Source organism: Salarias fasciatus, chromosome 18 (assembly GCF_902148845.1).
Source record: "Salarias fasciatus chromosome 18, fSalaFa1.1, whole genome shotgun sequence".
Lineage (NCBI taxonomy): Eukaryota > Metazoa > Chordata > Actinopteri > Blenniiformes > Blenniidae > Salarias > Salarias fasciatus.
In genome coordinates this window covers 19,003,020-19,025,704 of record NC_043762.1, presented here as the reverse complement: position 1 = coordinate 19,025,704, position 22,685 = coordinate 19,003,020, and the positions used below count along the sequence as shown (strand labels likewise).

Genomic DNA, 22,685 nt, shown 5'->3' with positions numbered 1-22,685 from the left:
TGTGCGCTCCACTTCTCCCCGTGGCCCTGGAGGAGCCCATGAGTCAGGGAACTGAGGGCAGGGCCAAGATGGGGGGGGGGGGGGGGGGGGGGGGGGGGGGGGGGGGGGGGGGGGGGGGGCATGACAGGAGGATGCTGGGAGGGAGAGAACAGGAGGAAGAAGAGGAGGAAGTCACTGTAAAATGACGCAGGTCAGCCTGTTTCCAACCTGTCGGCTCCAAAATGAAACACTGTGAAAAATCTATGAGCTTTGAGCTTTAGTGTTTTATTTATTTATTTATTTTTTTATTTTTGGACTGGATTCCCACTCTTTAATGCATCCAAGCCAGTAACCTAAATATGGTAACAGAATTTCACATAATCAGAGGCAAGAATTTCTCCCTCGCAGTAGTCGATTCTGTTTTGGGGTTTTTTTGTAAATTCAAATTAAAATCATTCACTGTCATCTTGTGCCAAGCAAGTTTACAGCAGCGCAGTCAGTCTGTAATATTTGCTGTATGGATAATTATTAGCAAGATGAATAAAGTTTTTTTTTTTGGCTCTTGGAAGCTGTAGACACAAAAATGAGTGTGCTTGTTTTAACTGTATTAACTGTCATATCACAGTATGCTCATATTCGCCGCGTTCCTTTTAGTTCATTGTGGTTTTATCATGCAATTAGTTGCTAATTAGCCTTCAGTCCCTCAGATTACACAGCAAGACACATCAGCTATTCATGCTCTGGAGAATGACACACTGTCAGGCTAACACCATTTATCTCTGCCTTCTCCGACGATTTAAAGTGATTGTTACGTTTGTTTGATGGTGTGTGTTAATGACAAAGGCACCAAATCGTCTCAGTTTTTTATAACAGATGAATTATCGGAGTCAAAATAAAGGGAAGCACTGTCCTCCCACTTATGTGAAAACCGAAAATGTTTCCCCTTGAATATTGCATACCACTGTTCTTTAAAGTCGGTATAAATATAGACAAGGAAGTGAAAACAGCGACAATGGCGTTTCAGCTGCAAGAAATGCAAAAATAAGACTTGTCTTATTTTTTAAACTTCTTCCTAGTATTTCCTTTGATTTGGAAGGAAACATGAAGTTACCAAACATGGTGAACTACTTGATAAAAGATTTAATTTGAGTTGATTCAGTTTACTGACGAGAAAGGAGAACAGCCGTCTCTCCTCACAAGCTGAAGTTTGTTTGACTAAGCTGTCCACCAATCAGAAATGTTTCCACTGTACGGCCGGTCGGATCTCCACGCTCACTGGAGCCACTTCATTGACAGCGTTTTGATTTTGTTCTTCTCGAGAGGACAATTTCTAATTAACACCGAGCACAAAGCACCGCCGAGGCTCTTTTCACCGTTATTACTTTTGCGAGTGTTTGGCCGTGAACCAACGCAGCGAAACCGCTGAGACGTTGACCTCGCGGCGCGCCAGATGAAAGATTAGAAGATCGATAATATCGTGATGATTGACACTTCAGGGACTATCTGGACAACATGTAATTGCAGCCCGGGCTGACATGCTGAACATGACCGACCAATAGACTGAAATGTATCACCGTCCTGAGAGCCGCAGTCATGATGGAAAAAAGTGACAACAACAACAAAAAAAAAACTGGGTTATTTGAGCTTTAATGTTTTTCGACAGAAAGTACTGTGAGCAGTGGAGGCAGCATGAAAGAAGGAAAACGGCGGGTTGAAGAGGTGAGGCGGTGTGTGTCGGGGCCATGCCAGGAGGGGAAAGCATGTTCAGCAGGAGACGGGCATGAGGCCAGGAGAGAGCAGAGGGGACGACTTCGAGGTGGTTCCAGACGGGAGGAGGTGACGGAGGTGAGGGAAGAGGGGGAAACGGGCGGAGGAGGAGGGAGCAGAGGCCGACGGAGAGGAGGAAATCTTCTGACACATGTAGGTTAATTTTTTAATGCGTCCTAAGAGGCACGCCAGCGCCGGCCCACATGCTGCCATAATTTAAATACAACAGCACAAGCTATCAATAAAGCATGGCCTGTGTGTTCTCCACCGCATACATTTTACAGTACGATTCAGGGAAGTTCTCCACAGAAACAATTCGTTTGGCCTTGACGTCTTCATGTGTTCAGTCAGTTCATCTTATTGTTTGAACTCGCACTGATGAACATCACCTGATGTAAGAGTTTCACGTTAATTCTTTATTAATGGATAATGGACATATTTTGGCATTTGAGAAATCGTCTTGAATCTGAAAAGAAAGTCGAAAAGGTGAATTCCAAAGCAAAATGAATTTGGTGAAGTATTTAATTAGATTAGAGATTGAGATGTTAAGATTTTGAGTTGGAGTTTCCATTTTCTCCCGGAGTACAGGAGGTTCAGCGTTTCCTCTGCCCACAAACAGCAGGATGAAGCCTCAGCGCCCCGAGACCATGGACAGAGTGATCGATGGATGTTTGACACAGCGATCCTCTTTCAATATATCCTGATATGTCTTATTTTGGCAATTGTTGCGGACAGTGATTCTCCATGTTATAGAAATGCAGTAAATTACTCTGCAATTGACTGCATTTTAAAGAATGTTCTTTTTATATACCTGCGTAATCAATACTTGTGTTTGTTAAAGATCATGTTCTCATGTTATTCTCACCTCCAGTGCTTTTGTGTATTATCTCATCAAGCCACAATTCGTACCACAGAAGCGAAACAAAATGAGATTCAATGCTCTTTTGAAACAAACACTGTGGAGCCGTGAAGCTTCTTTCAGAACACATTTATCGGATTTTGGTAGCTTTTTCATTTTTTTTGCATTCAAGTACCTGTCAGCCTTTGTTTTTTTACACTGCTGTGACCATAATCCAATACTAATAACAAGGTTAAGTGAAAAATAATTGAAATGAAACTAATTTTCATAGGTGCCCCCCCCCCCCCCCCCCCCCCCCCCCCCCCCACACACACACACACACACACACACACACACACACACAGTTTTTTGTTCCCCATTGTCAAAAGCCATTCCTCTTGGCAGTGGCATGTGGTGGCATATATGTGGGCGATTTGCCCTTTAAATGTACAGCAGTGAGTTAAGCCTCCAGTGGCCTTTTCCAAGCTCGTCTCCGTCGGCTAAAAATCTGATGTGAAGCACACACCGCCAGAGTGGAGCGCCGGAGCAATAAAGCACAAACAATCAGCCGACCGGCCGCCGCACAAACACCCTCTCGTACATCAGCTGATTATGATAATCAAAAGTGGGATTTGCATACTCTGAGGCTAAAAGCACAGTTTTGTCCTGAATAATGTATTGCGGAGGAAGAGAACAGTGGCGGGATGCATTGAACGGCTTATGGTGCTAAAGGAAAAGTCTAATAATGATGAATAATGAATGCTCTATTAGGAAGCGTGTGAGTGGGAGGAAGCGTGTGTGACAGGGAGAGATATTGCTTTCTTTGAGTGTGTGTGTGTGTGGTTGTATGTGCGCGCGTGTGTGTGTGTGTGTGTGGAGGCCACACAGCTTGCCCTCCAGAGACTCTCTGAATTAGATCAAACTGGAACAGGCCGACATGTCCGCGCCACAACCGGATTAAAGAGGCAATCGACACTAACCGAACTTCAATGGCGGATCAATGGCGGATCGATGCTAAACAATTAAGTGCTGCGCCTCATGACGAATTTAAACCGCGTCTCGCTGCAAGACAAACAGACGGGGAAGCGAGAGGAGACGGTTTCTAACACCGTCTGACATTTCGTCGCGAGCTAAAGGGAATTCTCCCCCCTCCCCCCGCCCTCCCCAGCACGCACACTTACTGCGCGGATGGGTTTGATTGAAAGTTCAGACAGAATTTAAGACTTGTCACAGTATGAAGGTCTGTCTTGTGAAGTCACAAGCGCTCCTCAGAGGCGGCCTCTGCTTCTGCGCTTGTGTTGGAGTTCCTCTGCGTCATTGGATGATGTTTTTGTTGTGCGTGTCTGCATTGATTAGAGTTGAATGAGAGCAGCACGGATTTGCATGCGCGTGGACGCGCGTGTCGGCCACACCTGGACGGATCCTCATTTGCATACATTTAGCGGTGGTGGTCTTTTCATATGGCTTATAATGGTTTGTTTGAGCTTCGCGGCGGGGGTGCGTTCACATCGCGGCAATTATTGGTTTTATTGCAGCTGTGGCTTAAAGCTAAGGATAATTATACCTTGTCTAATTGTTATTGTTCTATCAGTTTTGCAAGTCTGATTGGCAGTGAACAAGTAGACTGATGATCTGGTGTTTTTTTTTAAACGGACCAGCATTTTAATGAATTAGATAATTCTCTTCTTTCAGAGGTGAAATTATGATTGCATGCGCTTGTTATGTTAATGATAAACCTTCATGACTCGATGCTGCAAACGCTGTGGCGGATCTGTACATGGACTCATGTAATGACCTTCACTGTTTACCTCTGTTTAGCATTTTAAATGCGTTTGAAGAAGACGTCAGGACCCTTTTTGCATTTCTTGTTCAACTTATTTTTAGCATTTATTATATTTTCAGATGCCTGCAGTGAAATTAGACATATTTCTGCCACCAAAATCAAGCAGTTTCCCTTTTTTTTGTGTTGTTTTTATGTGATCAGTGATTTATTAGAAAAGCGCCATTGGGTCCTTGAAGTCCAAAAAAGCGTCGTTATGCAACTCAGATGTCATTTACTGTATTTGTTTAGTCTGCTGGGACAGACTGTCAGATGTCTGATTTATTATTTTCCTCTATCAGTGGCAGCTTGTTTGGATCTCATCAGACTAAGACTCAGCCTAAAATGATTTATCTTTATGTTTGAATTCTAGAGTCTGCATTTTGTGACCTTAGTGAAAGCTACTTGTTTTGCACCTCTTGGAACAGATACGTGAAGTGTAGAGTAAAATGCAAAATACAAAGGCTGCCTTTATTATAGATATTAAAAGAAAAACCCTGTAATTTCAAAGTCATTTTCAATGCAGTCCCAAAAATAACCACATACAGTCAATTGGAATAACCTGTAGGAGAATCTGTGTTGAACTTGGAGGCTTTCAATAAAATTATTTATTAATAGTCATAAAAGATTTATAAAATAAAGAATAAGGCAAGCAAAAAAAGAAAGAAAGAGCTATGAATTATTCACAGGTTAGGACCAAGGAACTACAGCATCTCTGATATATTAAGCATGATTTATTAAGTGTAGAAAATAAATAAATAAAAAAAATCTCAACGCAGTGGAGAGGAATTTTATGAAATGTGTAATACAGGATTTAGATTCTCACAAACTCCATGATCTGAAAAATAGAATATCCAGTGAAATTGGGTTTTTTTAATCACATTTGTGAAAACAGGCATTTTAAAAATGTGTAACATAATAAAAGACAAATGGATGAGACAATACCACATTCATAGTTTGAATAGATTAAAAAAATAGAACCACAGCCTTACATGTGTCACACTGTCAGATATATGATCGCAGAGGTTTTGTCTTGAAAGAAATGCTGATTTAAGCGCAGATTTCATTCGAACTGTGCGATATTGTATTTTTACAAAAAGTCAGAGATTGTAATTCCAAGCATTGACAGTTTGGGTTGAAGGTGTGCGTCAACGACCACACTGCAAAAACAGGTAGTTTGGAAAAAATGTGCTCGATACTGAAGAATGATAGATTGAGTTTTTTTGGTCTCAGGCTTGTTTGTTGTAGATCAAAAAAACAAAACAAAAAAAAAAACCAGGAGAATTACCTGCTGGAAGTCGAGAAATGTTGATGGAAATGTTTACGATTCCTTCGCTGCCTCAAGCATTGATGAGGACGGTTTGAGTTTTGTGTTACACCGTGATGTGAAGGCTTTAAGTCAAAAACTAAAATCTATTTGTAATTTCAACCGAACAGCTTTGTAGATGGATCTGTGCGGATCGGATCTCCGGCTGTGCACACATCTCATGAAAGACCACATTCGAGTGGTCGACTGACTTTTTCCACAAAGCTTCATCTGCAAAAAGATCATGCAGACCTATTGAACTTGTGTCCACATGTGTTGTGAATACAAATGTGCCTGGTGTCATACCCCCCTCCTCCGAGGCCCAGATGGGGATCCGCTGCCCTCCAGATGGACGTGTGTGAGCAGAGGCATCTGATGATGGCAGAGCCGATCACAGCCGGCTCACAGTTGTTGACTTTAATTATTGGTCGCTGTGTAGATGTTGGCCTTCGCTTTGCGCCGTGCTCTATTAACCGAGCCCACACACTCGCTGGCCTCGTCTCAACTGTTACTTCTCCTCCAGGTCGGTCCCCGGCGGCCCTCTGGAGACAAACACAAACTGCACCGCCACAAAGCACACACACACATTCGCAGTCACGCCTTGGCTCTTTGTCCACTCTGTGCTTCGGCGGTGCCAAGTGGAGGTCCGGCCGGGGCAGAGGGAGACTCAGAGTCATTACACCTCTTACTTTAAAGTTACTGCGTCCAGGACACACACACGCTCACACACACACACACACCTTGAAAGCCTGTTGTTAAAATTGTCACGTCTCGTAAGATACACACAAACACATACGCGCACAAACACCGACACACGCCCTCGAGCAAAACTAATGATATCGCGGAGGTGGGTAAGCCGGCCACGAGGCAAGCTTTCATTTCACACGGGCTTCTCTGAACTCATACGGGCCCTGTCCCAAATTCATTTTGCTGCCGCATTCCCCCCGATCGGCCTCCTTCTTCAGACGTCTCCCTGAATCGGTGGGTCTGCTGCTCCAAATCGATTGGCTGACCCTTTCCCCTCTGCCCTGCTCGACGCTCCCCGGCCGACATGACAGAGCCGGCTCATTCCCAGCCTGCAGCTCTCCCGAAGCCCGGCGCCGCCGCCGCACCGCCTGACGAGTCGGTGGACTTGGTGGTCGCCTCGTGAGCTTCTGGCTATTTTAAAGTCGCCAAACAGAAGATGAATAGTTTTGCCTCCTGCATGGGCTTGCGGGGGAGATTGGGGGATGTTCTCACCCTTGCATGGATGCCCTTGTAACTCTTCCCCCCGATGTGTTTGGGGAATTGAACCCTGCTGCCAATCATAGCGCTCAGCGGTGGCCTGCATAGCCGCTGTACGCCGATTGGCACTTCATGAGAGCTGCCAGACCATTTTTCACACTGTCTTCTTTTTTTTTCTGCAACTGTAACCTCACCTTCCTTTCAGTCTCTCTCTCGCACACACACACACACACACACACACACACACACACACACAGGCATGCACATATGAGCACAAACCAAATGTGTGCGTGGGGGGAAAAAAAAGAAAAAAAAAACATCTACATTCATTAAGCTAATGCACAGCTGTGGAAAAAAAAAACGCATTTTCCTGGTGTTTTTATGATTTATTGTGGAGCAGAAATGTGAAATTGTGTATGTGGGATATTAGTTATTTAAGTGATTTAGAGGTTGGCAGAGAGTACTTTTCCTCCTCGCTTCATGATTTATGGTTATTGCAAAAATGTGAAATTGAGTATATGAGTATAAGCATATTACCTTATGATAATATAAGTAATTGAGGAGATTTAGGAGTCTGGGGAGGCTGAGTGTTGCATACACAACAGGCGCCAAAGAAAATGGATATGGCTGCTTATCAGAGCGAAATCATTCTCCGAGCAGAGGTGACACGCCAGTAAATTTGGTTTTTGTGGCGAGTGCCTTCATATTGTTTGGCTGTTGATATATTTGATGGTATATCAGAGGGATATGGAGTGCAGGCATTATGAGATGTCATATTCAGGTTACCGGAGGTGAAATATGTTGAGGGCCAGTCGTGCTTAATCAAACCTTATTCGGTGATATTTGCACGCTGAAAAGTGGCTGAAAGATTCCAACGTGCTGTTGGAACCATAAAATATCCATTCCCATTATATCTGGTTAAATACCTTCTTCATTTTTGCTCTTCTATCAATCTTGGAGGAGCAGATAAGGGTGAGAGGTCACCCTTAAATGGATTTGGTTTCCTTGGGCAGGGTTCTTCCTGCCTGTGAGTGACTGTGAGAGGTGCTTTCAATCAGCGCCGCCGCCGCCGCCGCTCGCTGCGGTAATGATGGCCGGGGCTTCATTAAGAAGCTCGTTAAGTCCCCTCGTTAAGCCGCAGGGCCGTTAAGACTCTGATTGTTAATGGCTCTTCGCTAAGGAGAGCGAGGAAGCGGCCTCCTCCGGTGGTCCGGACCGGCCGGGTGTTTTGGTCAATTGGCCCCAGTTGGCCTCCCCGCAAGATGAGAATGAAGCTGAAACTCAGGAAGAGTGTTTTAGTCAATATTGAAACACTTTTCATTTAAAGCAGTAAAGCATTTCACCCCCCCCCCCCCCCACCCCCCCACCCCCACAAAGGCTTCACAGGTGTTCTGTTACTGTTGGATCAAAATATGTTATATATACGTAAAAAGAGGGGAAAAAAGTGAAGAAGTTCATTCAAGTGAAATGTATTCACACTCTTGACTTAGTAACGATCGGCTGTGTACTTGCAGGATTTTCAGTGGCTGGTAATTTGTAAGGTGTGTCGGAGTTATTGATGCCATTCCCTTGTGCCATTTTGAAAAAAAAAGAAGAAGAAGAAGAAGTAGAACTTGGACTAGTTTGCTTGATTTTCTCCAACCCTGCTTCTAATAAGGCTGGTATATTGTACCGGAGTTGCCCGTAGGAAGCGCATGGAGACTATTTATCTGCTTTATTACGATGACTTTAGACGGTGCACTCACACCTATTGGAGCTGGGCAGTAAAACCCAATTTCGAGCACTCACCGGAGATTCTCGGGTCCATTTGGAAGACTCGTATCGATGGAGGGTGTGATTCAACAGGATCTGCAGACGCCGTGATTGAATTTGCATGGCCGGGCCTTAATTGGGCCGTAAATATTAAGCCCGGAGTCACATTTCTTGTTGTTATTGCGAGGAATCAAGAGCAGTGCGAGATTCCACTGCGCGCTCCTGGAGGGGAGGTTACACTATTCAGAAACTATTTTTTTCCAAACACTGTTTGATAGCCTGATAAAGAGAGAGTGTGTTGAGGTTTTTTTTTTTTCTATATATAAGATATGAGCGGTGTGAGGTGTTGAGGTTAGGACTGAGGAATAATTGGAAGAAACGTTTGGAAAAGGCTGAATACAGCGGAGGTCTTCTATTACACACCTGTCAGCTCGCAGTTCACAGGTGTGAGTAAGAGCAGCGATGGCCTTCGTTTTCAGAGCTCTGGTTTTGTTCACGCCGCCCCATTGCCACACTGACATACTTCACGTGAACTGAAGAGAGGAGATCTCTATTATTAGTTACTCCACTGCTTTTTATTTTTTATTTTTTTCCATCTGTGACTGTACAAGATTCCCGTTGGCTCGGTGTTAGTGGAGGATGTTGAAAATGGACGCAAAAAGAAACAAAAACAAAAACAACGCTCCCTGAAGCTGCGTGTGTGGCGACACATTAATGTGGTAGTTTGTTAGGAATATGAAGTGCTCAACTCATTTTCACTGTGGGGAAAAAAACAAAACCAAAAAAAAAAAAAAAAAAATGTGCAGAGAAGGTTTTGAAAGCACCATAAGAGCATCATAATCCACCCGCCTGCTAAATGCATAGCTTCAGCAGCACAGCTCGTGCTCCGCATTCAAATCAGGGGATTTTTAATGAGCGCAGACCTGCTTGTGAGTTCCTCGAGTCGGTTCCTGAGGACTGACTGAGAAGTGTGGTTCAGGTGGATCAGAAGAATGAGGAGATTCTCATTTGGTATTTTGGCTTTTAGTGTGTTTTTTATGGTTTTGTTTTTTTCCCCTTTATGAAGTAAAAGTCAGATTGAGGTAACATTATGAGAACAGTAAGAACTGTGACCCGTAAATCTTTGTGTATTGTTAAATATGCATTCATCATTATGACATTAATATAACACTAGTGGTGATCTGTGAGTGAATAAGCAGCATTTTTCTGTCGTAGTTGCTGCAGTTCGAGCTCGTTTGACCTTGCACAACTTGAGAAATTCCTTTGAAGAATCATCAGAAAAATGTTATGAAGGAGTGAGAGCACATTTCTCTCTCTCTGATTCCTTCCTTTTGGTGAAACATGGTGTCATTCAGCTGTGTACTGAAACGACACCGCATTAGATGTTCAAATGTGAAAAAACCCGTATTTAATGATGTTACCTGGAATGTGACCCCAGATACGCACCTTCTATTGGTGTTATTTTCTCAAGCCGCTTTCCTCCCTTTCATATCACGGTGGTTTTGGTGACGCTCACGGTGCAGATATGAAAAGAAGAGTAATTTCAACATTAGTGTAGTAATATTGGTTAACATAGAATAATTCATATTAAATGGAAATGCTCAAACTGCACTTGTGTACATGAAGTATTGTATGTGTTCATTCGGCGCTGCTGATCTCTTTGCGTTCGTTAGACTCAGACAGAGGCGGTTCTGCTGTAGCTGCTGGTGCCATAAGTCCAAATCAGCCTCCTTTGTCTCTGACAGAGTGTACTACAAAGACTTTACCGCTATTTTAAACTCTGCTTTAGTTGAAGCTATGAGAAATTGAGTGGGGAGTCACTTGAACACAGGGCCACTGTAAGCAGCTAAGCAGCCCGGTTTGTAGTAAAGCCGATCAAAGAGAACCCCCTTCATTTATATTACATGGTGTACGGTGGAGAGCCTTCACAGCAGCTCTGGGTTTGAGTCTGGTTTGTGCATACTGCTCACACAGCCCCTTCTAATGCTAGTGAGAGTGCTTTTAGATTTTCCAATTTGCACTGTCATTAAAATAAAGGGATCCTCTCAAGGTGAAGTGTTGTTTAACTTTTGACTTTGCGCCGTGTTGTTGGAATAGTTTTCGCTTTTAACTGACAGCCCGCACTTATAAATGCTTTCTTTTGCTATAAACAGCCTTGTCAACATCCGTGCTTATCGTTTACCCCCCAGGAAGCCGCCGTATCCGTACCATCCCCCCCCCCACCTCCCCTTGAAAAATGGCCGTGCTCAAAGTAAATGAACATTTCGATTCACAGTATCCATTCTCATTTCATTTCGCAAATGTGCTTAGCTGTTGCCACGCAACAATGCTTCCCTGAGCTAAACCCCCATCCCCACCCAGGCCAGGACTGCGTTCTCTTCTCTCCATCTGAAGTCACAATGTCACACTGACGCCTAATTTAGTGCCCCCCTTTTCTTTTCTTTTTTTTTTCCCGCCTTCTCTTTCTTTACTTGGTCACAGTTTGCCATTCGATTCACGTCGGTATGGGGGTAATGAGATTGAATCTTGATGTGCTCACTGAATCCTCCTGGCTTGTCTTTCTCGTTGGGGACGAAGGACAGTGTGGAGCCTTCCCTGATATTACCTCTCCCTGCATGAGAGGACGCCGGTGGCTCTGCCGCTCTGCCTTCCCGCCAGGCGCTGATCCAATAAAACTCAACACAGGACGGTGATCGATACTTCACGTCCCACCGCCAGGCAGCCCTCCACCGCTGCTCATGCACACCTATTAGTTCAGGAATAATTGATTGGCCTACTGTTCGTTATTCCCTTGATTTGGCGCTTTCATTAAAGAGACGCGGAACTGCGTGTGCACAGACTAGTAAGCTGTCCACAGCTGCTGGGAGCTGAATGGAGGCTTTAAGTGTGAGTGGGAGAGCATGTGTTTTGGATATCGTTGAGATTAAGGAGATCCAGGTTAATAACTGCTCATATGGCAGAAACAGAAAGATGAGACGTAGTCAGTGGCAGGAAGGTGTGTATGTGTGTCAGCGAGAGAGAGGGAGGCATTGTGCTCATTTCTTTTTTTTTTTTGCGCTTCTCTTTAAATTCATTATATCCTGGAGGCATGCAGGGGGATAATCTGTTCGTTTTGTCTTCACCGCCTGCCTCAAAAAGGAAAACAAACTTGATTTTTAACTGGTGTTCACTCTCGTCTTTTCCCCCCCTTCCACCCTTTGCATTCCCGCCTGTCCTCATTTCTTTCCAAACTCTCATGTAGCTCCACACCGATATGGACAGGAATGACGGACGCACTAAGTATGTCCTGCGAGGCGAGGGCGCCGGCTCGGTCTTCGTGATCGATGAGAAAACGGGCAACATCCACGTCACCAAGCCGCTGGACCGTGAGGAGAAGGACGAGTACCGTCTCATCGCCACGGCCACCGACAGGCAGACCGACCGGGCCCTGGAGCCCTCGTCACAGTTCATCATCCGGGTGCAGGACATCAACGACAACCCGCCGGTGTTTGACGAGGGGCCCTACAGCGCCACCGTTCCCGAAATGGCAAATATAGGTACTGTATGTTGATTTTGATGTTAATTACAGCGCACATAGAGGTGAAACACAGATGCAAAGTGAAGCAGACACGGTGAGATAAAAGATCAAATTAATGAAAAGCTTCTGAAAGGCCTCAAAATATTGAAATGATTAAATATGGTTTTCACCCACTGCTATTTCTGTTTAACTAGTCAGCGAATTAAACCACGGTTACCAAATTTATTATTTGAACTCTCAATTCACTGCTAGTATCAAATTATCATTTCAAATAGGACACAAAAAACTGTAATGCTTTGATAGTTTTGCTTTATTTAACAGTTTTAGGATGACGTTGGGCTTCAGTTTCGTTGTGATTATCCTTTTGCTTCTCAGACCCAGTTTAACCAGATGTAACAGTTTCATCCTCCCTGGAAAATATTAACAAAATGTCAGAACTTACAAACAGCAGCATTTTTGAGGGCCAGCAGTATTTTGACTTTGCTGTTGTTTCCCTGGTTTCGATGCTGTTTTGTCTCCAACTTTTTCTCTGTCTCCATCAGGAATGATGTAACGGTGAAATGATGGAGTGAAATTCAGTCCAGACCAGGAACGGCCCCCTCTGATTGAACTTGCACAGCTTGAAAGCATTAAGCCATATATTTCACTGCAGATCAGTCAGTTGCATGTTTCAGTTCAGTTGCAATATGCTCACGTTGCGCTCATGATGCTGATAAATTTGCGACGAACCACGCCGCACAAATACAAACTGTGTGTTTTAGGCCACCAGAATACAAATGATCAGCAAAGTTTTATCCTGGAGGAAAAGCGCTTCAGACTTGACTGTCTGAACTTTCGCTGTGATCTGACTTGCTCAGTAGTCCACAGCAATCCAATTTGTTGCATTTTCCCCACAGTCTTAACTTGGATATATTGCTATCTGCCGTCCAGACAACAGAGATGTGTTACATTTTTCAAAAAGAAAGATTCTTTTTTTTTTTTTCCCGTGTTGAACCTTTCATCCAGCAACTTCTTGAAATCTAATCAACTTGTTGAATCTTTAATCTAGCAACACAGAGGCAGTGTCATTGTTCTCTGATAAGATGGCCTCAGCATTTGAAAAGCGGATCTGAAGGTCATGTCGTCTCGGGGCTGGATGTGGAGAGCTTCCTCTCTTGCTCCTTTGGCTTGAACCTTCGTAGCATGTCGGAGACATTTCTTCGTCTCATCGTTCATGCCCTTCCTCCACGGTGATTGAGCAACGAGAGCAAAAACACGATTCAGAAAATATTAGAACGTCAGCGGCAGAGTTAAGAGCTCACCTCGACCTGGCAGGCTATTTAAACTGCAATCTGTATAAAAACCGAGGCCATAATGTTTTTATTGGTTTACTGTTTAATCAGGATAAAGTATCATCCAGCCGCTGCTGTCGAGCCACCAGATGATGGATGTTGCTACTTGACCACAGCGAATTGTGCGTTTCACTTCTTTCTCAGTCAGGTCAATTGTCTGTAAGCATTTTGTTCAGCGGATTAATTTGTTCGTCTGCTTTATCCTGCCTTCATGTAAACGTCTATTACACTCATGAAGTATTGAAAAATGCAAAGCGGCAATTATCAATCACAAATTAAATCCAATGATGGAGTTGGTGTTGGAAAGTTACTTCAGATTGACTGCAATATAAACACCTATTATGAAAATCACCTAATGACGGAACGTGAACTAATATTTGAAATACAGCGAGCATAATAATGTTGCCATAGATGTCTTTAATGCGAAGCTGTGACGGCTGCAGCTATACAGGCCTCGAGCATTACAGCATGGCTTTAAAATTACAGCTTTTTGCTTATTCATTCAGACCAAATCACCATTTCATACGCAGGGAGTTTTTAACCCTCATCAGAATGAAGATTGCTTTATTGTATGGTGAAGAAAACCTGGTGTAATTTGTAGGGCAATAAAACCAGTTGATAGGTTTTTTTTTTTGTTTTTGTTTTTTTGTAACAATGCAGACTGAGGGAGTGTTTATTTAAAACTAAACACAGAGTCTGAAATCAAAACACCATTTACAGAGCCTACTACAGCTGATAAAAAAAACAATCTTTCTGATTGATCGTTCTCCAAAGCTGTTGGCTTTAATCATGCCGCGCACCGCCACATCATGGTGACGGCACAGGCAGGAATCTGCATTACATATCACCTGTCCATATTGGCAGTTTTTTTTTTTCCACTGGTTTATCTGTAATAAAATCAAACCATGCAAGTCCACATTCATCTAATGCTGCCTCCATAAACGCAGACTACATAAAACACTTATTTACATAATCAACTTAAAATTCAAGACTTTGAAGACCTTGAAAAGCATCTTCTGAAATGTGATGCAGTTCAACACGAGGAGAGTGTTTTTCTGCACAAGTAGAGGAAAGCTGTCTTTTCTTATGATTGGTTTTTATTGGTTTGAGCCAGAGAGCTGATTTAGCAATATCTGTGTGAAGAGCGAGCAACATTTGGTCTGGGAAGCGTCAGTCACATCTGATCAAGTCAGATTCACATTAACATGTCGGTAAATATGTTCGACCCGATTGCTGCTGAAAGGAAAACTGAAATATTAGTTATTTAAAACACAGGTTGCCTGAAACTTCGGTTGCAGATCTGTCAGTAAATCTGTAAAAAGTCAGATTAACACTTGTTCCCTTTTCACCTCGCTGTCATCTGCTGTGAATGATAGCAAATATGCAGCCATCGCTAAATATAGTTACCAAGTACAGCACATCTCTCCCAAGAGCTTAAAGTCAAGATTAGGTTGAACAAGGTGAGAATTCCTCTGCAGAATGAAGTAGACTTTCACTGTCTCTGAAAAGTAATGCCACTTACATTTCTGCAGTCCAGCTGATGTTGTAATCAAACTTTAGCCGTCCGTTTTTCTCATCTTTCTTTTGAAAGGCTTTGAAAATGTCCACATCGCTAATCACCCGTCGATCCGCTCGTTTCATTATATCCAATCCTTCTAAAACTGCCGTTAGACAAGTTGTCTCCGTATGAGTCGAAAAGTGGACTACAGGCCACCATCTTGGAATATTGCGTCATCACGGCGGAGCAGAACGACCAGAATGAAGGCGCGCCTAACCAGCATATGTAATTCTGCTTCTAAAGGAGAATAAACCCGCCGGTCTATTCAGATTTAAACTTAATTCTGAATGCAGTTTAGAGGCGTTTACGTGGTCATTTTAGAGCGGAAATGGGCTTTATTTGGATTTATGGAGGAATAACGAGTCCAACTCAGATGTAAATTAGCTAATTCTGGCATATTTACACTCTTATTGGGAAAAGAAGTGTTGATCAATATGCGCTGTCCCTGATAAATAAATAAAGAAATAAATAAACGCACGGAGTGCAACAGCAAAATCCACAATCAGTATCTTGATCTGCCACAACAGTGAGGTGGACGGATTGACTTGGCATGGCAGAAGTGCTCACGGACACAGATTTAGACACATTTGCCAGCAATATTTGAGAGAGGTAGACGTTTAGGTTACATAGAAGCAAGTCTTAGATCTTTGAGGTCAGCTCATGAGAACTGGGAGCAGAAACAAAAGTGGTATCATTTTGCTCAGTTTATAAGATGTGAAGATTTTACGATTGAAAATTAGAAAAGGGGGTAGTAAATACGTTTTACTTCTTCCTACTATAAAGATATTAATTTGAACATTGAAATAATCAGCTCTTAGTGTTTTTCACCCTATAAAAGTTGAATGTATATTAGAACATTCTGGCAGTCCAATAGATGTAACTGATCATAAGTGAACTAATTAATCATGAGCAGCCATATGATTTGGTAATCGCAAAACTATTTGATCCGTGCTGTGTTCCTCTTCCAGCTTTGCGAAGCCGAGTTCACTCTGAAAATAACCCAGTAAATACTATAAATTATAAAGAATCGGGCTGCATGACTGAAATGTTAGTGGCTGTGAATCTCCTGTGTGCCACGAGTCAAAATAGTAGGATCTGTAGAGTCCTGGATGCCCTTCGCCTGCAGTTACACCCCGATATATTTTCTAAAGGGCTCTCGGTGCAGGTCCAAGCTAAAAGCAGCATGTGATAAAGGGCATTTGTCCTGGATAATGTCATCACATGTAGGGCGTTTGCTTTACCTCCCTCTGATGCAGTTATAGAAGCCTGAACTAGTATATGCCAAATATAAAATGTAATCTAAGTTTGCAAGAATATTTTATAGCTTCATATAAAAGCTCAAATGTTGGTGCAGCCTCATTTGTTGTTGTGAGACTGGCCAGGTCAGGTGGTACGGTTCAATTTTATTACTCTTTTTGGCATGAAATTGCATCTCTGTTTCCGGCCGCTCACACCAGACAGAGAAAATTCCATGGCTGGAGTTGTTGTTCTCCCGCACACACACACACACACACACACACACACACACACTGCTCCAAAATCCAAAAGCCAAATGCAAATGGGGATACAGTTTGAATGTGGCGCAGACAGAATGTGTAATAAGTTAGATTAATAGCTGATTTTTAATGACACTGTCACCAAAGCTGTTTGCAGGATGTATGAGACCCTTGCTTTTTTTTGGTTGATTAAATACCTGTAGCCGTCATACAGCAGCAGGAACGATACAGTGAACAGATTTCCCTTTGCAGTCAAAAAATGGAAATATGTGCTGCCTGTAATTATGCACACATCAAACAAGTCCGCTTTATTATAATAATAATATTGCTGTTATTATCATAATGTGAAGTCCCACTGTTATGTATTCATGTAAATGGCTGAAACAGGCCATTGTATTCATTTTGGCTTCTGCAGCAGTGTCTTAATTGTATTCATGCGCAAGCACTTTCTGGGTATGAAGAACTCTATAGGAAGCGTTTAATCACTTGAGCATACAAAATGCATGCGCAGAAGACTGCAAACACAGTATGTGCAACATTTCTAGGCGATACAGTCTGCTTCAGTGGAGTTACTACCTGTCTGTTCTGCCTTCTCATTATGAATGCACCCTGCCGCAGCCTCTTTCCAGTATGGTAAGAACTAGTTGGCCACTCCCACGTGTGCTCACAACCCGTTTTTTTTTTCTTTTTTTTTCCCTTTTAGTTTAGAGAAAACAAAACCTCCCTGTGTGTGAAGCAGGGCGATGCGAAATGCTGTTACTGTGGCAGAAATGCTGGATTATTCAAAATGAATGGATTCAGAGAATCGTGGCGGGCAATAAAAGCGGGTTTCCAGAGCAATTGCCTTTTAAATCCTGTGTCAGTTCAGGGACCTTAGGTGAGAGAAACACATAGTGTTTGTGGTAAACAATGCAATACAATATGAAATTTTGAGTTTGGGAATATATTTTTGTTCTCCTAATGCAGTTTAACAATTGAATGTAAACAAAACTGAATAAACCATTTATTGAAATATGTGTCAAATACAGTAAAAGATAATTGACACTCTTGATTAAATGATCCGCCATTTTTAACGACGTTATTTGATTTGCGCTTGAAATATGGCAGTAGGGGGAAACATGATGTTCCCGTGATGCTAAATATCTTGTACCAAACCTTCAGATTGATATTTCATAAACTGTACGGGCAGAAGTAGGTGAGATGTTGGAGTGACAGCCTCTATCTGGGATTGTGATTCAAAGCATGACTTCAGAGAGCCTGTGGGAAACAGTTTGTATGTACAAAAAGTACTCTAATCTCCATTTAAACTCTGTTTAGCCTCTTGAAAATGGGTTCCACTATTAGGAAGCACTCTTGCGCTTTTAAAGCAAAGCTGAATTGCTTTCAGGAAAACTTTTGAATTTGCCAGAGAAGAGAGGGTATTATTTTAAATAATTCACCCCTAAACTGGTTAGTTCAGAAAGTTCAGCGAATTTGGCCAGAGGTCCTCACCATCTGCCACTTAAAGGTTTTTTCCCCCAACATCAAGGTCCCCTCTTGCGGTGAATTGTTTAATTCAGATTAGAATAATGACCCTGCCAGCAGCGCCCGGGGAGGGAGGGTGATGGAGACGAGCGCTGTTTTGTAATCCTATCAGCTTCCTTATGAGCGTCTGCTTCTCGCAGCGGCTCAATCTTCAGATTGACTTGTTCAGTCAATCATGGATTCAATATTTACTCGACTGTTCAATATTTACCGAGACGCTTTGCGCCGCACGTGACCGAGGGAGATAGAGGATCCCATCAAAGACTCGTTACAACAGGCGTTTAGGAGCGCGGGCGGAGGTGAGCGGGTGGAGGGCGGGTAATGAGATGCGCTGGAGCCGAGCCAGATCCCCAGCCTGGAAGGTGCGTCTGCGAGTGTTTTGTGTTGGTTTCACTCGGCTGGGTATCCGCATCTTGCCAGATGTGTATCAGTATTCTGGGAGGATGACTCACATTCAAAGTTTAACCTTGAGTATAAATATTAAAAACTGATATTCTCATATATGGATATATGTATAAAAAGAACTAGGGAACAATTCCCTTTCCTTTTCCCCAGAGGACAGATGTCGTATAGCTCCAACATGCTTTCCAGCCGGGTGCGTGGCAGTGTGAATATTTGATCCTTGTGGAGTGTGACTGGCTGTATAGCACGGTTGGCAGGGTGCATACCAATAGGCCTGAATCTGCTTTGCACTTGTTGCACCAACCTCCGAGTCAAACTGGGTGATCCTTAGGACTGACGCTTTTTTCACTTCTGCCGAAGCAAAAAGCTTTTCTACTTACGTCCATAGGATACAGCGAAAAGAAGGACAGGCCATAGAGTAATGCACTGGTACTTTGTGTGTGTGTGTGTGTGTGTGTGCGTGTGTGTGGTAGCTTTTAGAGAAAAACAACATTAAGTGCAGATAGTGCTGTGGTCACTTCATGTTTTTTTCTTGCTCGATGAAAAATCGAAGGACTTTTAAAAGAATTAAACAACAAAATAAATATAAAAAAAAAAAAAAAAAAACAGCTGAACACTGTAAAAAACTTTTCTCTGCTAGAAGTAGCTGGATAGTGTATATATCAACATGCCGGTCACACTTCGCTCGCTCCGCTAACTTTGAACTGATAAGTGAGATTCCCGCCCTCCGCTTTGTGGTGAAATACAGCGAATGCATTTCAACTGACAGCATATGAATTTATTTTGTTTTCGTCTTTTGCAGCTTCCTTGTGTCCCTTGGGCATTGCATTGTAGGGCAGTAGGGTGCATAAACAACACACTCAGAAGTGTGTGTGCGTGTGTTTGTTTTGCCGCAGTTTACTGGATGACATATTTATGAGGATTGGCGGTTTTTATTTATTTATTTTTTGTCATAGTCACATTGCAGTCATCAAGTAGAATATTTCTGTCGAATAATTAGATGGAAGAAGGAAAATTGGTGTCACAGGAGTCAGTGAAACAGACCAGATTTGTCCTTTCGACAGTTTGAATCTACTTCCATTCGATGTATGAAGTGAAAAGAGTTCACAGGTTTTTTACTGAGCACGCTTAATCAGTTTGGAAAAATAGATATTCTGTTCAATATAACTCAATGAATTACTGTAAATACTTGAATGTCTTTTTTGTTCAGGGCGGCACAACTTATTGCAAATTTATCATTCTCTTGATATCGATATCCAACCTAACTGTCATGTGTTATGCTTTCATGCAATGTGCTTACAAATTCAGAAAAGTAGTAGCAAATATGGAGAAAAAAAAATGCATTGATTGCAGTTATGAAGCTCTACAGAAAACATGTAATACGTTTTTCATCCTTAATTTCAATTTATGGATTATTTAAGATTATTTTCATGCTTGATGACCAAAGGGCCAAAGTCAAAAGCACAATAATCAAGAAACAAAAGTTAAAAATGAAAAGGTTAACAAACTACCACGGTTTGGAAAATGTTACAGAAGAAAGATCAAATATTGATTTTTTTTTTTACATTAACAGTTTCTCCTGTATTGTCTGTATTTGCTACAGATCATGTCATTTTCAAGATACTCAATGTTATTGTGTTTAACAGTCGACCTGAATGTTCAGTTGATATTAGCAATGTTCTCTATTACCAAAGCATTGATACACGGCTTCCCTAATATTATTTATATTCTTTTCAAAGATGCTTATTGATTTCTAGTTTTTCGTGATCATAGAAACATTTTCCGAATCGCTGCTTTTTCCATCAAACTAAAGAATCTATAGTTTTCTGATTCCCACATTCTTTTTTTCAGCATTGAATAGACGAAATTTATCTCTCGCTTCACTTTTTATTCCGTACTTGTTGTGCTCACACTGAATATATTACAGCCTCGCATCACACTGCTGTAGGTTTTACTCTGCTTGCAGATCGACTTTCAAAAAAAAGTTGTTGTGTCATGAACTGTGGTTGTGGGGCCGCTCAATAAAACTGGAAAACTTTCTCCCTTCAACAGATTAATGTTGAAACCAGCCTTTGTACATATCGTGCATGAGTTTGTACGGACAAGCTCAAACTTTCAACTTCGAGAAGAAAAGGAAAAATGCTTCTTTGAGAGGACAAAGAACTTTAAAGTTAGGTTGTTATTAATATGTTGAGAGAGAGAGATAGAGAGAGAGGCACAAAGCAAATCTCTCCATGATTTAGTGGTCTACAGGTGCACAAAGGTCATGGAAATACTTGATGTGGAAATACTTCAGAAGTACTTTCCATCATATAGAGACGACCTGAGTAATAACTACAAAAATCCTTTAATTTGTCTCCATCGCGACTGACTGAAAACCCATTTCCTGCAGCCTTCTCTCTCCTTCACACTCTCTCACACACACAAAGCTCTCTGGTCTCCTGTGGCAGTCTGTTGGTGAAGCCCTTTCAGACTTTACACCTACCATCTGTCGATAACCCCCCCGATTCTTAACTACCTGTAATGGATCAGTAATCAGCTGATCCCGTGTCCCTCTTCCTGCCCTCGCTGCGCACGCACGTGCCCATGCACACTTATCTGCTCTCATTTTCCCCGTAGCGACTCTGTCATGGCTCTGATCAGAAATAATGTAGCTGCTCCCACAAATACCCTCCTCCTCCTCCTCCGCATCTCGTCTGACTCTGGTCCCATTGGGAAAAGTCATTTCTGCTGCACTTCAGTATAAATATAGACTTACTGAAACACACAAACACATGAAATGTGTTTGCGGCTGTTCCTCTATTCATATATTCTTTTTTTTTTTTTTTTTTTTTTTTTTTGCCAGCAATTTCAATAAAATTTCCTGCCAAACCGACACTCCGTGAGCCGTAGAAAGAAGATTTAAGGGAGTGAGAGGGAATCCTGTTGAAAAGACAGACGGTCCGATTGAGAGAGGGAGCAGAAGGGAATTGGAGACGGAGATGAAGAGAAATGAAGTGAGACAGAGAGAATCAAGGGAAGGGGGGTGGGAGAAGAAGGTGAGCGGGGGGATGAAGTATTTGTCACACTGCCGTTGAAAAGAGATTGAAAAAGAAGCAGAGGGAGAGCAGAGTGGAGGTTGTCTTGATATAAAGCTTTCTTAAAGTACCGCTGTAGTCTGTCCACTTAGCTCCGGCTCTGCCTTGTCTTTCTCTTTTTATTTCTCCCTTGCTTAATTCCTTCCCGTCTTTCATCCCTCTTTTTTCACTCTTCCGCTCTCGTCCTGACGGGGCTCTCCCTCCTGTCTGCTCTCCCTGCAGGAACATCTATAATCCAGGTGACGGCGACAGATGCTGATGACCCCACGTATGGGAACAGCGCCAAGCTAGTGTACACACTGGTGCAGGGCCAGCAGTACTTCTCTGTCGATCCCCAGACAGGTGAGTGCGTTATTTATCTGTGTGTGTGTGTGTGTGTGTGTGTGTGTGATGGCAGTGTGTGTATGTACACAACTCACGTGGGCAGAGGATTGTCAAAGACGCGCAGATGTCGGAAAGCAAACATACAAACCCTGCAGGAAAGCAAATATACTCAAGATGTTGAAGAGCAAACAAGTGAATTCGGTCCTTCAGAATACACACGCGCACGCAAACACGCGCGTGCGCACACACACACACGGATCAATGGGCTCCAGCAGTACACATGCATGCTGGCGTATTATAATATGAGCGTGCCAATACAGGTAGAGTTCAAACATTGGAGAATGTCTGGAGCGGCATGCACAAACAAGGAGACACGTCTCTCGCTTTCACGCTGTTACTCACACACACACACACACACACACACACACACACACACACACACACACACACACACACACACACTTACACGCACATATACACACAAGCACACACACACATTCAAACACATCCCCCCTGTGCATCCCCTGTTCTCTTGTCACACTTAGTCATCCATCTTTCCCACTTCACTTTTCCCTCTTGTGCTCCCTCAAAGTCACAGTCAAACACACACACACACACACGCACGTACACACACACACACACACACACACACACACAGACACACACACACACGCATCTCCCCCATGCACCCCCGCCTCTCTGCTTCACCCCAGTATGAGTTGGCAGAAATGTATTCATGCTGCCAGGGTTTGCTGAACAAAGCACGGCAGC

The 22,685-nt window shown here is 42.8% G+C and overlaps 1 protein-coding gene across 3 annotated transcripts in view; it reads left to right on the top strand.

The window, feature by feature from the left end:
• Positions 1–22,685, top strand: part of cdh24b (cadherin 24, type 2b) — a 137,540-nt gene that overhangs the window by 56,727 nt on the left and 58,128 nt on the right. For all 3 annotated transcript variants that reach the window (XM_030115347.1, XM_030115346.1, XM_030115348.1), the window contains exons 3-4: positions 11,927–12,221; positions 21,813–21,932. In XM_030115347.1, coding sequence (XP_029971207.1) covers positions 11,927–12,221; positions 21,813–21,932 — 415 coding nt within the window. The remainder of the gene's footprint in view (positions 1–11,926; positions 12,222–21,812; positions 21,933–22,685) is intronic.